At 32.1% G+C, this 15,921-nt stretch overlaps 3 protein-coding genes and 1 pseudogene across 5 annotated transcripts; 2 read left to right on the plus strand and 2 right to left on the minus strand.

Moving 5' to 3' along the window:
• Positions 1 to 3,819: 3,819 nt before the first annotated feature.
• On the minus strand, positions 3,820 to 5,753 carry LOC101244965 (UDP-glycosyltransferase 73C2-like; annotated as a pseudogene).
• Positions 5,754 to 6,110: 357 nt separating this feature from the next.
• On the minus strand, positions 6,111 to 10,028 carry LOC101260441 (uncharacterized). The gene is made up of 3 exons (XM_004241388.5): positions 8,276 to 10,028; positions 8,153 to 8,204; positions 6,111 to 7,664 (listed from the first exon to the last, which is right to left on the minus strand). Exons 1-3 carry the CDS (start codon positions 9,741 to 9,743, stop codon positions 6,179 to 6,181), a joined length of 3,006 nt encoding a protein of 1,001 aa, XP_004241436.2. The 5' UTR covers positions 9,744 to 10,028; the 3' UTR covers positions 6,111 to 6,178.
• Positions 10,029 to 12,776: 2,748 nt separating this feature from the next.
• Positions 12,777 to 15,627, plus strand: LOC101244386 (WUSCHEL-related homeobox 11). Of its 3 annotated transcripts, none has more exons than XM_010324191.4 (6): positions 12,777 to 13,563; positions 14,069 to 14,247; positions 14,505 to 14,617; positions 14,710 to 14,838; positions 14,983 to 15,060; positions 15,154 to 15,627. In XM_010324191.4, the coding sequence occupies exons 1-3, from the start codon at positions 12,999 to 13,001 to the stop codon at positions 14,520 to 14,522; spliced, it is 762 nt and encodes a 253-aa protein (XP_010322493.1). In that variant the 5' UTR covers positions 12,777 to 12,998; the 3' UTR covers positions 14,523 to 14,617; positions 14,710 to 14,838; positions 14,983 to 15,060; positions 15,154 to 15,627. The 3 variants fall into 3 exon arrangements, with proteins under 3 accessions (XP_010322493.1, XP_025887450.1, XP_025887449.1); XM_026031665.2 differs by having other exon boundaries at positions 12,795 to 13,563; positions 14,919 to 15,060; XM_026031664.2 differs by lacking the exons at positions 14,505 to 14,617; positions 14,710 to 14,838; positions 14,983 to 15,060; positions 15,154 to 15,627 and having other exon boundaries at positions 12,795 to 13,563; positions 14,069 to 14,437.
• Positions 14,537 to 15,456, plus strand: LOC101244089 (large ribosomal subunit protein eL13z-like). Its single transcript, XM_010324664.1, has 5 exons — positions 14,537 to 14,568; positions 14,710 to 14,838; positions 14,926 to 15,013; positions 15,154 to 15,249; positions 15,382 to 15,456. Exons 1-5 carry the CDS (start codon positions 14,537 to 14,539, stop codon positions 15,454 to 15,456), a joined length of 420 nt encoding a protein of 139 aa, XP_010322966.1.
• Positions 15,628 to 15,921: the final 294 nt, after the last annotated feature.

The raw sequence follows: 15,921 nt of genomic DNA on the forward strand, positions 1-15,921 counted from the left end.
TATTTTTTTTGTAATTTATCATAAATTTATTTATAACTTATTCTTTTTAATTTTAAACTTCATCTTTTTTTTTTTGAGTAGCAGGAGTTCAGTTTTTTTTTTTTGGGTATATATATATATATATATAAACTACAAAAATAAAAGGTAATAAGCGAAATATAAGGAAGAGAAATATTTAAGAAATATATTTTTATAGGTAAGCAAAACGGTAGCTTTCGAATTTCTTATTTTTGAAAAAGTATAACTGATTTTTAATTAATAATTGATTTTTTGTTTTTTTGTTTTTCTTTTTTTTTCCTTCATTTACAACTCAATTCTTTAATTATTATACTCCCTCCGTCTGGAATTTTTTGTCATAATTTTTATTTTAAGAGTCAAACTATAAAAACTCTGACTAACATTTTAAGATGTATTTTTTCATCATATTAATATGCAAAAAAATGTAATTTATAGTACTTTTCATGTAGTTTTAGAATATCTGATTTTTCTATTTAAAATATCTAATTAATGTGATCTAATTTACCTTTGTAAGGGAGTATTAAATAAAATGTTAAGAAACTAAAAAGTTATTTCTTTGATATAAGTTTAAATGATATTTATTTTCATTACATTACAACTTTTTATTTTTCTAATTTCTAAAGTAATTAATAATCATATTGATATTAGATATTATAGTCGTATAAATATAGATAGTTAAAAATTTATAGAAATCATCACTTTAATTTTTTTGTTGTTATGTTTTTGAGAGATATTGTTAGATTATGTAGAAATCATCACATTGATTTTTTTTTTTGTTGTTTTTATATTCTTTATGTTTATTATTTGCATATTTTAGTTTGACTCAAAAAATAAGATGCAAATTATTAAATTATGATCAACCTATGGAGTGGATGTCAGCAAAACTCGAAAGATTAATTATGCATTAAATTTATATATTATTCTTTGCTATAAAAAATCAAGGTCTAACAATTATATTACAAACACATCTTTATTTATATGATACTTAATAAAATTACTCATAACTTATCATTTTTTATAATCACGCGAAGCGCGTATAAGTTCACTAGTATTGTTATAAATGATGACTGTCATAGAGAGCTAACTACAATAAAATAACCTTCTGCTAGCTTAATTGGATTATTATAAAGAATATTCCCACTACTTAGTCCTAGAGCTATCAATATGGGTTATTCCATCTCATCCGAGCTAATTCATTTAAGTTTTGATATTTTACGGATCAGAATGAGCTAGTTCATTTTTGATGTAAGCCAGAAAATGATCGGTCCAATCCATAAATACGTAGCCTACAGACTTGTCGGATCGGTTCATTTTTTTAAAAAATTATAGTTTTTTTATAACTATTAAATTAAATTTTGAAAGGAAAAATATATATAATGGCAAACTAATAAATCAAATTAAATGTTATAACCACACTTTGATTTAATTGTGCCGCATAACAAACTGTTAGTCAGTTACCTCTCTCTCTCAAACTATCGCTCGCCACTCTCCTCTCTCGCTCCATATCTCGTTCGCTTCCTATCACTTTTATATAAATACAAGTGTATAAAATATTTTTGTGTTTGTATAAAACGAGAAAAATTGTATATATACAATTTTTGATGTTTCCCTCTCCCAGATCTCGCTCGCCACTCTCCCAGGTATGACTCGCCACCCTTGCCTATATGGCTAATACAAACAGAAACGAATTGTATAAATTGTATTTCTGTTTGTATAAAACAAGAGAAAATCATATATACACTTGCAAATAGATATATTTTCGTCCTATACACTTATAATTATACAAAAAAAATACTCCCCTGCCCAAAATCTTTTTGATTTCTCTCTTTCTCGTTTTATATAAATTCAAATTGTATATAATTTCTCTCTTTCTCGTTTTATACAATTCGATTCAATTGTATATTCTCTGTCAAACCTCTTTTGCCTTTCTCGCTTTCTCATTTTATACAAATTCAAATTGTATATAATCGTTTTATACACTTATAATTTTATAATACAAATATTTCTCTGCCCAAGTCTCTTTTGTTTTTCTCTGTTTCTCGTTTCATACAAATTCAACTTGTATATAATTTTTCTATTTCTCGTTTTATACAATTCGGTTCAATTGTATATATCTAACGAATTTTACATATATATATGTTTGCTATGGAGCGCAATTATACAAACTTTGCTATAACATACGAATATAAATTTTGTGTTTGCTATATGTGAAAGTTTCCCAATTTTAAATTATAATCTAAATAGAAATATTAACCTAATTGTTTTAAGTTTGGACACTCTTTAATTTTAAATTTCAATATTATATTATAATTTTTAGTTAATATTTATCGACCCACGGATCGGCCTTTCATATCTATATTTCTCAAGCTCTACAAATCAACAGACTTATTCAGGCCGGACTAAAAACCTTTTTTTGAATGCGGAGAAGGGTTATATTTATCCTGTACTCTTAGAAAAGGATCATATTCGCTATTCGTCATACTTTTTTGATAAATTTACCTTTGTCATTCAACTTTAAAGTCATATTTATCCTTCATCTGTTAAATCTCCATGTATTTACATAAATTATTTATGTTGGGCCTATGTGGATTTTATTTTTATATAATTAAATCTAAATGTTATTTAAATCATTTAACTTGCTCCATACATTAAACCCAATCCACTAATCAAAATAAAATCCAACTTAATTCTTCTGTAAAAGATTTTATGGGCATCTCTATTGAAGCAAACGTAAAATACTATATAGAATCTCCTCTTTTACATGAGACAACACTCTACTTTAAAACTTATACAAATTTAGCATTCAATTTGATATTTTTGTTAAGTAAATAAAAGCCAACTATTATCGCTAATCTTGACAAATAAAATTGATTAATCTGCATTTTATTTAAAAAATAAGTAAAATTTCACAAACATTTTACATGTGTTTTGTCTTCTCGATTATTTCAGACGTAAAAAATGTGAAGCGTGGTTCAACAATGGAATGAGTGATTTAAGTTGGTTTTTGGTAGCTATCAATGGTGAAAGCTCCGATGGTATTTTGATTTTTCGATTACAATTACATTAACCCATCTGTCCCATATAAATATAAAGCCCAAAACCATGATAGTTAAAGATTTGTTCCTGGGTTCATTGGTGGATGGGGTTTAATTTAATGAGGGTGGGTTTAAATGAATATAATAATATTTTGATTTAATTAGATAAAAATAAAACCCACATAGGCACAACATAAAAGATATTAAGTAAAATATGGAGATTTAATGGAAGGAGGATTAATATGGCTTTAAAGTTTGATGACAAAGGTAAATATATCAAAAAAGTATGACGAAAGGCAAGTATGATCCTTTTCTAAGAGTATAAGGGCAAATACAACCCTTTTCCCTTTTAAATAGGCTTCAAAAATCTTAGTTCAACTCTACTCAATCGATCGACGTAGTTCAAATTAACGACTCTAATTAGTCCTAGATAAATGGATTGTTGGGACATGACACACCTTTTAATAAAGATATTTAAAGACATTAATTAATTAAAGCGTAATTTGTCAATATTATCCTTTTGATTCTTTCCGGGATCTAGATAGGCAGTGATGTGAATTTTGAGTTGGTGCAACTTGAAAATCTGGGAGAACATAACCGATAGAGTAGGTGCACAATAATTAAATAATTAAAATTTCTGTCTTTACCACTAGATTGTTTGTCTTTGTTATGTGAAGAGTGTTCAATTTATAATATATCTAGATATTAGATTATATTTTGCCTATATATTCGATATAATTTTTCAACGAAGGGCGTTCTGACTATCTTTACTGTTGTTGTCTTTTGTAGTTTGAAGTCTTGTGTGAATAAAAGTTGAAATTGAAATTTCTGGGTAATTACAAACATACATACTTTGAACTACTAAACAAACAAAGGATCAAGTATTCCTTGGATCAAGATTCAACACCCGCAGCAATCTTCAATGCTTGTACTAATAACTTCTCATTAAGAAACTGCTCCGCGAATAAAGGCCATGTGATTAAAGGTACACCAACACTAATCCCTTCGACAGTTGAATTCCAACCACAATGAGTCAGGGTGTGATAGAATTAGTACTTGTGGTGACCATCCCGCGTATGAAAAGCCCTCTTTCTTTTGTTCTTTCCTCAAATCCACTCCTCAATTGGTGCTTGTCCTTTCCCTGTTTTTATGACTAAAATGAATGGATAACCTGATGCTTCTAGGCCTAAAGCAAGCTCCACAAATTGTATTTCTGCACAACGACCGAGGCTGCCAAAACAGGCATACACAAAAGTCTCAGGCTCCCAAGAATCAAGCCATTTCTTCAAACTGTCCTCTTGGTCAAACGAAGCCTTATTCCCTCTCTGAAATTTATCAAGATTGTCATGGTTATAAAGAGATAAAGTTCCAATGCACCAAACTCTACCATTTTTAAGTTTTCAGAATTTGTCTACATACCTTTGTTCCAACTCCTCGAAAGTATTGATCACAACCCCATATGCTCTTTTTTAGCTGTGTTGGGTTTTATTTGTTCTGATTTCTTACCATAAATAGGTTTTCCTTTTAGTAAAAGGTTTTGGATTCACTAATTCTTTTTTGTAGAAAAAGGTTTAAGATGAATGTTCTTTCTAACTTAATCAGCATTCACATTATACTCTTAATGCCTTTGAGAGTTTTGGTTAGGAGGAGAAATTGTGGGTCACAAGATTGATACGTTATCACTTGTATGAACCTCCCATGTATTCTGAGTGAATTTGGTTGAGGTTGTTTACCTCTGTATTTGTACTCTCCTATTTATAGTGAATTGCTAATTTCCTTTGTGAACGTAGATTGATTGACCGAACCACGTTAAATTGTGTCTTTTAATATATTTCTCGTTTGTCTTCTTACTCATGATCTTTCAAGGTTTATTTTGCTAGCTTCCGCGTTTACACCTGCTTATTTTCGATCCTAACACTCTTATTTTGTCATGAATATCTTGTATGAAAACTGCTCCTGCAGGATTGAAATGTGGAGGCAGCTGAGCTTTTGTGACTTCAATTCTATCTGGCAAATCAGGTATGACAAAAGTCCCTGATTCAGGAATTTTGTTTTGATCCCTCAAAATGTACATATTATGCATACACATTTGGGTAAAACAACTCATTCCATCAAAAACAATTCTTGGAATCTGAAACTTATCAGCTGTATCAGCTGTCCAAGCAACATATGCATCAGAAATAATGCAACTCGGTTTAGGCTTCATCTCTTCAAGTAATTTTTCAGCCTGTTCTTGCAGCATATCAATTGCAGCAAAGAACTGTCTTCGATAGTTCAGACCAGGCACATCGTTATGGTTTTCACACCCCTCTGGCAGTCCTGCTTCCTTACCGTTAAACTCGAGCTCCACTACCCGAATGAGGAGTCCAGAATGAATGGCACGATCAATCGCTGCAGTGAATCTGGCGGCATTTAGAGCTATCGTGACTAACGTGACTGTCACTCCTTGCTGCGCTAACAATTTAGCCATGTCCGCCAGGGGTATGAGGTGACTTGTAGAAAGTAAAGGTATCACAACAAAGTTTAGCTCTGCTAATGCTGGCACTGTTGTCATCTTTACTCAATAAGAACTGAAAAGGCTATAGTTTGTTGAGTAGTTTTGCTCCTTCAAGTTTTTCAAAAAATGAGTACTTTTGATATCCATCAAACTCCAGCAGTTAATATTTAAGTGCCAATTCTACACCTCAGAAAACTCTTCACCACATATTTGTGAAGAGTTATTATGTCATTTAGACGCTCATGACATGATAAAGAATTGGTTATTTATATGATGTTAAAGTTAGGAAAAAAGGAGCAAAATGAAAGACAAGTCCCATTAACAGTCAGAATTTCGTGTAACATGTGTAGAGGTGAGAGAAATCCAATAATTGCCAGGCAGTACATTTCATTTTAGAAGGGGACTTGCTATATCAATTATTGAGTCATGGTAATGAAGAGGAGAATTTTTGTGCTTATATTCATTGCTATGCCATTTGAGTTTGTTGGAGTTCTGTAATTTGTATGGCCGCGGTTATAATTTTCTTAAGACCACACAAGTAACTTGTGGGCTCAAACAAATTGTTGAACAGTATAACACACTATAATTCTCAAAGAAGTACATTCCATACTACTAGTGCATTTTCAATTCAAGATTTGTTGAGTTGGAATTCTTGTATTTCTTTGATTAGAAGTATTAAACTAAGATGAGAAGATCCATCATTTTCTATTGCCTTTTTTGCAATTTGTCCAACTTCTTTGGCTCTTTTTCTCCTATCGTTTCCTTCTTTCTCTTTGTTCATCACTTTTTTAATGGCTTTAGTCACTTCTTCTTTGTTCACTTGGACTTCAGGTTTCTCTTCCTCTCCCAAATGCATAACTCCTTGACATCCAACACTCACACCTGTTTTTAAGACATGCACTAAGAATCTCTCGTTCAGAAACTGTTCGGAAAATAAAGGCCAAGTGATCATAGGCACATTAGCAGTGATCCCCTCGAGGGTCGAATTCCAACCACAATGAGTTAAGAACCCTCCAATCGCAGGATGTGATAGGATCAATACTTGTGGTGCCCAGCCACGGATCAAAAGCCCTCTTTCTTTTGTTCTTTTCTCAAATCTATTTTTCAATATCCAGTCCTCTATTGGTGCTTGTCCTTCCCCTGTTTTTATGACTAAAATGAATGGACAACCTGATTCTTCCAGGCCTAAAGCTAGCTCAACAAATTGTACAATTGTAATACGGCCGAGACTCCCAAGACATGCATAGACAACAGACTCAGGCTGCCAAGAATCAAGCCATTTGTTTAGACTGTCCTCCTTGTCAACTGACGTCTTATTCCCTCTCTGAGCTTTATCTAGATTGTCATTGTTACATAGAGACAAAGGTCCAATACACCAAACTCTTCCATTTCTAAGTTTTCGGAATTCATCAACGTACCTTTCTTCCAACTCCTCGAAAGTATTGATTACAACCCCATAGGCTCTTGTTTCAGCTGCTCGTATTTTGTCTCGAATATCTTGTATGCAATGTTTTCCTGGATTGAATGCTCCAGGCAGCTGACCTTTGCTTACTTCAATTCTATCAGGCAGATCAGGGATGACAAAAGGCCCTGATTCAGGAATTTCGTTTTTATCCTTCATGACGTACAAATTATGCATACATAATTGAGTGAAACAACTCATTCCATCAAAAATAATTCTTGGAATCTGAAACTTATCAGCTGTCTCAGCTGTCCAAGCAATATGAGTATCACAAATAATACAACTTGGCTTAGGCTTCATCTGTTCAAGCAATTTTTCAGCTTGGTCTTGTAGCATATCAATTGCAGCAAAGAAATTTCTTCGAAAGGCTAGAGCTGGCAGAAGATCCGCACTTTCACATCCCTCAGGCAGTCCTACTTCCTTGGCTGGAAACTGGAGTTCAAGTACCCGAATGAGTAGTCCAGAACCAATGACACGATCAATTACTGCAGTGAATCGGATAGCATTGAGGGGCGTCATGACTAGAGTGACAGTAACGCCTCTCCCTGCTAACAGTTTTGCCATGTCCACCATGGGTATGATGTGACTTGCAGCAAGTAATGGTATCAAAACAAAGTTTAACTCTGTTTCTGTAACCATCTTTAATATGATTCAGTTGCAAATGAAGAAAGATAAAATGTACTTTTATATTATATTAGTAGTGTTAGTACTTCTTAATGTTATGATGTAAGGGCTTACATCTGCATTAAATTAATCTGCACTAAGTTAATCTTGTAGCCTCAAGTGTAGTAGTCCATTACGGCACTTCGAGCAATTATATAAGTTATCAAGAAATTCTGACCATATGCAACTCGACATTTCATGAGATAAGTCAGCTAACAAAGTTGAACGAGCACCAGTAAGATTTACTTAATTGGGATATGTTGTAATGCGTGTTGAATTTTGGCAAACTACATTATGAGACAACACTTCCTTTTATGTGGCAATACAGTCACCAATCACTTAATTATACTTAATATAAAACTCATTGTTGAAAGTTGAAACTGGCAAAATTAATATATAACTGTGTCTTGTCGTATTCGTGTACAAAAATAATTGGGGAATCTTAGTAGTTCAGTTGATTGGTTGTCTGAATTTCACCTGTGAGGGTTTGATTCTTCACTTTCTAATCCCTTCCCTGATTTCGCTTGCGCTACCAAAAACATAAAAATCAAAGAAAGTACACTGCGTGCTTGTGCATAATCATTTTAAGCTAATTGGTTTAGTTGAATTCTTGTACTTCTTTGATTAGTAGTGTCAAACTGAGATGAGAAGATCCACCTTCTTCTATAGCTTTTTTTGCCATTTCTCTAACTTCTTTGGCTCTTATTCTCCTATTATTTGCTTTTTTCTCTTTGTCCATCACTTCTTTTATGGCTTTCGTCACTTCTTCTTTGCTCACTTGGACTTCATATTTCTCTTCCTCACCGAAATGCACAACTTCCTGAGATCCAACACTCACGCCCGTCTTCAAGACATGTACTAAAAATCTCTCGTTTAAAAACTGCTCCGCGAATAAAGGCCAAGTGATCATAGGCACACCAGCACTAATCCCTTCAAGGGACGAATTCCAACCACAATGAGTCAAGAACCCACCAATCGCAGGGTGTGATAGAATTACTACTTGTGGTGCCCAGCCCCGGATCAAAAGCCCTCTCTCTTTTATTCTTTCTTCAAATCCATTTTCCGATATCCATTCCTCTATTGGTGCTTGTCTTTCCCCTGATTTTACGACTAAAATAAACGGATAACCTGATGCTTCCAGGCCTAAAGCCAGCTCCGCAAACTGTACAACTGTGGTCTGACTAAGGCTTCCCAAACACGCATACACAACAGACTCAGGCTGCCATGAATCAAGCCATTTCTTCAAACGTTCCTCTTCGTCAAATGACGTCATATTCCCTCTCTGCGCTTTATCTAGACTCTCATTGTTACAGAGAGACAAAGGACCTACACACCAAGCTCTACCATTTTTAAGTTTTCTGAATTCATCAACATAATTTTCTTCCAACTCCGCAAAAGTATTGATTATAACCCCATAGGCACTTATTTCAGCTGCTCGTATTTTGTCTCGAAAGTCTTGCACGTGAAGTGGCGGGGGATTAAACGCTCCAGGTAGCTGAACTTTAGTTACTTCAATTGTATCAGGCAAATCAGGGATCACAAAATGCCCTGATTCAGGGATTCTGTTTTGATCCTTCATGATATACAAATTATGCATACACAACTGATTGAAACAACTCATTCCATCAAAAATAATTCTCGGAATCTGAAACTTATCAGCTGTTTCAGCTGTCCAAGCAATATGCATATCGGAAATAATGCAACTCGGCTTAGGCTGAATCTCTTGAAGCAATTTTTCAGCTTGGTCTTGTAACATATCAATTGCAGTAAAAAAATTTCTTCGATAAGCTAGACCGGGGAGAAGATCGACACTTTCACATCCCTCAGGCAATCCCGCTTCCTTGGCTGGAAAACGGAGATGAAGTACCCGAATGAGGAGTCCAGAATCAATGGCGCGATCAATTGCTGCAGTAAATCGCATAGCATTAAGAGGCGTCATGACTAAAGTGACAATCACGCCTCTTTGTGCTAACAATTTGGCAATGTCTACCATGGGTATGATGTGACTTACAGCAAGTAATGGTACCAAAACAAAATTTAGCTCTTCTAATCTTGACTCACAAGCCATTTTTAGTAAGAACTGAACTGAAATATCTGTATTGTTAAATGATTTTTAGTAGTAAATGAAGAAACAAGAAAGGTGTTTATATAAGTATTCTTTTCGTCCAGTATAGACATTGACATATTCCTCGCAAAGTAGTTAGTATTCGCCCACCACATAGCATTTTTAGAAAGTTAATTTGAAATTAGATATTCAAAAACACTACGAAAATATCATTAATAGCAATATTTTTGTATATTGATATGATAAAAAAACATCATTGTAAAATATTTGTTGTGTCTTGTAAATTAAAACATCAAATTTGACTTTTTATAATACTGAATTTATTATACTCAAATATAATATAGTAAAATTATCTTTCTATATACTTCTTTCATTCACTTCTAGTTATCATAGTTTTCTTTTTTAGAATCAAATGATACAAAAAATTTAACTAATATTTTACGATATATTTTCTATTAATATGTAAAATATTGTACTATGTATAGTATTTTCTGTACAATTTGTACGTATATACATTTTGTTAAATATCAAATTATATTGTTTGTTTAAATATTCACGTATATCACGTGAATGTAATATATTTAAATTTAAAAATTAATTAATGTTAAGTTAATGATGTAAGGGCTTACATATGCACTAAACTAATCTGCATGGGTTTCTGCTGCACAATTGATTGTTATGTTTCCAATGTCGTGGAGTCTTTTGTCCTACTTTCTTTTTTGAGTTTTCTAAAAATTAAATTATATTATATTAATTTAATTTTTTAATTAAATATTTAAAAAATTATGTAAAGAATGTTATAATTTATAATTTTTATATATTAATATAATAAAATAAATATATTATAAATACTAATTAAAATTATTATATTTAACTTTAGATAATAGGATTATGATAATTAAAAATGAAGGTGAATAATATTATCTTGTAGCCTCGCGTGCAGCTGTCCATTAGGGATGTCGGCTACAGCCTACCGATTATAAAATTAAGTTCTAGCGTAAAACAATTAAATTATTTTAATTTATTCTAATATGATCACAATATTTTATTTTTAGACAGATATCATATTCACGTTCTAAGTCCACAGAAAATTTATTTGTAAATATGATTTGAATGACTTGATAGTATGCAGATTTATTTATTCCAATAGCGTATAGATTTAAATCTTTATAAAAAAAAAATGAGAGAAAACAATGAATTTTAGTAATGAATGAAAATTGTGTGCGTGTGTTTATTCACATAGGAGGGATTAGGTGACTTGTACATAAAAATACAGCAAACCATTCAAGGTTTTTTGTAAAAAAAATGTTAGAATTTCATTTAGGGAGAAAAATTTGGGAGGGAAAAGAAAGTGTAAGAAACAAAGTAAAATCATAACATTGAGTAAATTCAATAAAAATGAGAAGAAAAAAGGGAAGTAACTAAAAAGTTCAAAAGAAAATAAAAGAGATGAATGAATAAGACAATTTTTATTGGGCTCATAAATGGCAATACATTCAGCCCAATAGACACGACCCGGTCCAAAACACTAGGGCTTTCACTCTTTTGGTCGGAGACTCGGAGTAACGCATACCTCGGTGTTGTAAGTGTGGACGGCTATATACATCAAATTAACGTAATTTACACTTTTCAAGTGATTTAGTGAAGTAAATATATATTAATTAATTATGATTAAATTAAATAAATTATAAATTTAAAATATATGATATGAATATATTAATTGGACATATATATTCGATGCAAGTAAGTTTTACCTAGTGCCGATTCCAAAATTATCCTAGTTTCTTGAATTTGGCATTTGAAATATTAAAAATATAAATTTTATACCTGAATTATCACAATATTGAAATAGTATAAGCATTATCTTATTTAAATTATTTTAGTATGAATAAAATGTCTTTTAAAATTAAATTATTATCATTAAATGTAAGAAAAACATATTTTTGAAAACTTAATTAATAAAAAAAGAATCACATTATATATATATGTGTGTGTATTTCATATTAGTTTATCTGTCCATGAATATTAAGAAATCATAAATATGTAGATTATTTTACTACTTCGCGTCTTGAAACCTTTCAGTGGATTTATACAAATGAATGTAAATGTTTTCAAAAGGAATTAATTACAAAGATAATATACTCTCTCGATTCTTAATTACTTGTACACTTTTAAATTGATACATCTATTAAAAAATTAATAATTGACATAGTGGATTTATAATTTTACCCCTATTAATCATAAAGTGAATAATTAAAAATTAAATATTTTAAAGAAGTTTTACCTTTTTCAAGGTAATTACTTGAGAATATAGTAGGTAAAAAAAATGTTTTTTTTTTATTTGTCAAAATAGACAAATAATTAAGGATAACTAAAAAAAGATATGGACAAATAAATTGAAATATTAAGAAAGATGTAATTAGTGTTGTCTTGATTTAGTAACATAAATAGGAGACAATTATTTTTAGCAAGACTACTGCTCTGTCCAACACTAATTGTCTATATTCTAGAAAATCAGTGGATAATTTTATACTTAGTTTTTAATTTATTTTTATCATTAATTATAGTTATTTATCTATTTCTTCCTTCCTCCAATTTTATATTTCAAATCTTTCTATGACTAGCAGATTCATAATACTTGTCATTTCATAAAATCAATACATAAATTATCACATTCTTTCCTTTTTATCTTTGTGAGTGATTAGCCTTGAAAATATAAATTCGACTAACTTGGAAAAATTAAGTAAATAATTTATGTTTTCATTATTTAAATTAATTAAAATTAGTCAATATATATTTATTGATTGAAATCTTGAGTTCCAGATAACTAAACAAGGATAAAAAAGTAAAATTATATTATTTCTTAATGTAATTGGAAAGTAAAAATATGACAAATAAAATAAGATGAAAGATGTATTTTTTTTCAAGACATTATATTTATTATATTATATAGTAAAAATAATTTTTTTTAATGAACATGTAATATTAAAAGGTATTATTAGATGGAAGGGCGGAGTATGGGACGGTGGTATTATTAAATACAAAATTGTTCCCGTGAACTAATTATTAACCATTCCCCCTTAGGAAGGAAACATTCCGAATCTCAAGACAAATCTAACTCTTTATTCCAATAAAACTCGACGCCGAAAAAATGTAGGAATACACACACCTTTGCAATTGAACTGAAAACAGATCTAGACTTGAAAAGGACAGCACAGTAATTTTATCTAATATTCCCTTTATTCTTTATATACCCAAATGATAATTCCCTTTTTTGATGTCATTCTTGAGTTTTATCTTTTTCACTCCGCCATGGATGATGACTCTAGCTCGTCAAGTCAGTCTTGTGAAAGAAATGAAACAGTGAGATCAAGGTGGAATCCGAAGCCGGAACAAATCGTAATACTTGAATCCATTTTTAATAGTGGGATGGTAAATCCTCGAAAAGACGAGACAGTTAGAATCAGGAAAATGTTGGAGCAATTTGGGGCGGTTGGAGATGCAAATGTGTTTTACTGGTTTCAGAATCGGCGGTCAAGGTCTCGCCGTCGTCAAAGACAAATTCAGGCGAGTCTTAGTGCTGTTAGTAACAGTAATGAAGAACAATCTGCAAGGTCTAGTGATGGCGGTGCAATTCAATTTCAGACTAATTTTGTCCCCTCCTCTGTTTCTTCTTCTTCTTCTTCGCTTGGAGGTGTTGTGGGAAATGCAAATGATGGCCTCTTCCTCTTTTCGGGTCCAATGGGAATTGATCAAAACTCTTCAATCACCTCAATTTTGTGCTCACCGACAGACAATTCTAACTTGAATTGCTCTTCCTCAGGTTCTAAAGATCATTTATGAAAACATTGTTTTAAATTAATTACAAGTTATAGCTAGGATTATTGTTGTTGATGTTACTTTAGCTTAGTTTGTTCATGTTTGAATTTGATAAACACTATGAGAATTAATAGAAGATATTGTTACGAGATTTGTGAAGTAGAATGATCAAGTTGAAGACATATTTATCAAATTTAGGCTAGGATCGAGTTAGTTATATACATAACGAACTCAGCATATGCACCAACTGGAAGGAGAGTGATATTCGTAATACGACAGTAGGCATGCAGGGAAGATTATATTCACTGGGAAAATTGTGTTATTCTATTTGTTTCTCGTTACTGTACGCCCAGTAATTCATACTGTAGCTTCTTTCTCTGCTCTTGCGTTTGATCTTCTGCTCATTAATTCTTCTTTTTCACTAATTAAATCCGAAGTAGTGTAACTGCATACTGTTTTGCTATTCAGTTATGTTTCAGCACATGTTTATGACTGTCATACTGTTACAGGGTTTATCACAGTTTTTATTAATGGAGTAGCAGCACAGGTGCCCAGAGGGCCACTTGACATGAAGGCTATGTTTGGCCCCGAAGACTTAGTCTTGTATCATTCCTCTGGGGTGCCACTCCCAGTTAATGAATATGGTTTTGTTGTTCAGAGTTTGCAGCATGGTGAAAGCTACTTCCTGGTAAGCTCTCATCAACCACAGGTAGCGGGTGGAAGGGTGTCGAATAAAAACATGAATTAGTATACGTGCACCCAAGCTGGCTTAGACACCTTGCTTATTAAAAAAAATGTATATTTTGATGTTTGTTGTCAATTGATTTTCTCATATTCTCTTTAAGGCTTGTCCATGCATTTTACTATACACACACGTAACGTTATATATACTGTAACGATTCTTGTTAAGTCACAGTCAATTACAACTCTTATTGAACAATGTAGTTGAGACATGAAGCATAACAATGTTATCCCTAATGGGCACTTCAAGAAGCAGACTGATATCCGTGTGAAGACCTGGTTCAATCAAACAGCGCACAAGCAGATGAGAAGAATTGGTATATAATTCTGGTTCTTGTTTTAATTTTGCTGTCATTTACGCAGCATGGCGAACAGATTTCTGACTATTTTTTGTTTAATCCAATTGCAGCAAGGCAAGAGATGGCTGTGAAGATCCCCCAACAACTGTTGGAGCTCTCCACCCTGTTATCCATGGTCAGACACTCAAATACAACATGAAAGTTAGGTCTGGTAGAGGATTTTTCTCGAGGAACTTCAGGTATGTTTGATTGAGTTTTATGGCCTAATTTCCCATAAAATTAACTGTGAGATGAGCATGTTCTGAGTGCGAACTGCCAGGCTGCAGGCATATCCCTAAGAAACTGGCATCAACAATTGGTATTGTTGTTGATCATTGTTGCAGGAATCGTTCACCTGAGGAGCTTCAAGCTGATGTCTTGAGGACCTACAGGGCCTAGTTTATTAGTTGTCTTAATCAAAGGTAAGATAGGTAGTAGCTAGTAACTGGAAGCATAAATGTGTATACTTGAAATGTTTTCCCTGTTTGTTTCCTAATTGTTGCAACTGCATTCAGGTTGGTGAGTGTGCCCCCGAGGAATTGGCTACAGCAACACAAGTTGATGCCTACATGCCTGTTGTGCGTGACAAGCCATCTGTAGATCTTGTTAAGGTTACTGAAGATATGAAGTCATTCAATGCCTATACGAGTGGAACAGACGAATGCGCTCTAAGAGCGATTCCCTCAAATTGCAAATCCTTTTTGTTGTTCTAATAATAACATGCTCTAGTCTTTAAAGAACAGAGCACAGAAGCGCCCACAGCTGATTTGGATGTTTTCAATCAGAAAATATTGACAGAAGAGCTTGTATACAAGTAGAGGCGGTGTCAAATATTCAGATAAGAGAATTGAAAAAGAACATATATATGCTAATGAGATTTAGCATATTTATATTTGAATTGTTTTAGTTTATCCCGCAACAACAATAATCTCAATGATCAACTAAGGACATGTAAAATCTCTCTTATTAATATTGTTGTTATCGTTAAATATTATTATTTTAGAGGTTTATTTCTATTTAGAGAAAACAATGTTGATGATGAAGTTGAACATAATATAATAACTTTAGAATCAGTTATGCGTAAAAAAACATTTATTGCATTTTAGAGATCTTCATAATTTTTTTTGTATAGAGAATTATGGATGTAATAAAAACAAGGGAAAATATAAAAATATCACCAACCTATATTCAAAATCTTAGAGAAATATTTATACTATATTAAAATTCTATTACCCCTGAATTTATTTTTTAAATAATTTTTTACTTCTTTACAGTTTACGTGG

Source organism: Solanum lycopersicum, chromosome 6 (genome assembly GCF_036512215.1).
Source record: "Solanum lycopersicum chromosome 6, SLM_r2.1".
Lineage (NCBI taxonomy): Eukaryota > Viridiplantae > Streptophyta > Magnoliopsida > Solanales > Solanaceae > Solanum > Solanum lycopersicum.

What these genes read in the sequence shown, in the direction of transcription:
- LOC101244386 (XM_026031664.2), top strand. Translation starts at nt 12,999, where the DNA reads ATGATAATTCCCTTTTTTGATGTCATTCTTGAGTTTTATCTTTTTCAC. An exon ending in CTTGAATTGCTCTTCCTCAG is followed by an intron (nt 13,564 to 14,068) that starts GTTCTAAAGATC and finishes ATACTGTTACAG; the next exon opens with GGTTTATCACAGTTTTTATT.
- LOC101244089 (XM_010324664.1), top strand. Translation starts at nt 14,537, where the DNA reads ATGGGCACTTCAAGAAGCAGACTGATATCCGT. An exon ending in TTTTTCTCGAGGAACTTCAG is followed by an intron (nt 14,839 to 14,925) that starts GTATGTTTGATT and finishes GCCAGGCTGCAG; the next exon opens with GCATATCCCTAAGAAACTGG. An exon ending in CATCTGTAGATCTTGTTAAG is followed by an intron (nt 15,250 to 15,381) that starts GTTACTGAAGAT and finishes TTTAAAGAACAG; the next exon opens with AGCACAGAAGCGCCCACAGC.
- LOC101260441 (XM_004241388.5), bottom strand. Translation starts at nt 9,743, where the DNA reads ATGGCTTGTGAGTCAAGATTAGAAGAGCTAAATTTTGTTTTGGTACCA. An exon ending in AGAAGTACAAGAATTCAACT is followed by an intron (nt 8,205 to 8,275) that starts AAACCAATTAGC and finishes TGTTTTTGGTAG; the next exon opens with CGCAAGCGAAATCAGGGAAG. An exon ending in GAAGAATCAAACCCTCACAG is followed by an intron (nt 7,665 to 8,152) that starts GTGAAATTCAGA and finishes CATTTGCAACTG; the next exon opens with AATCATATTAAAGATGGTTA.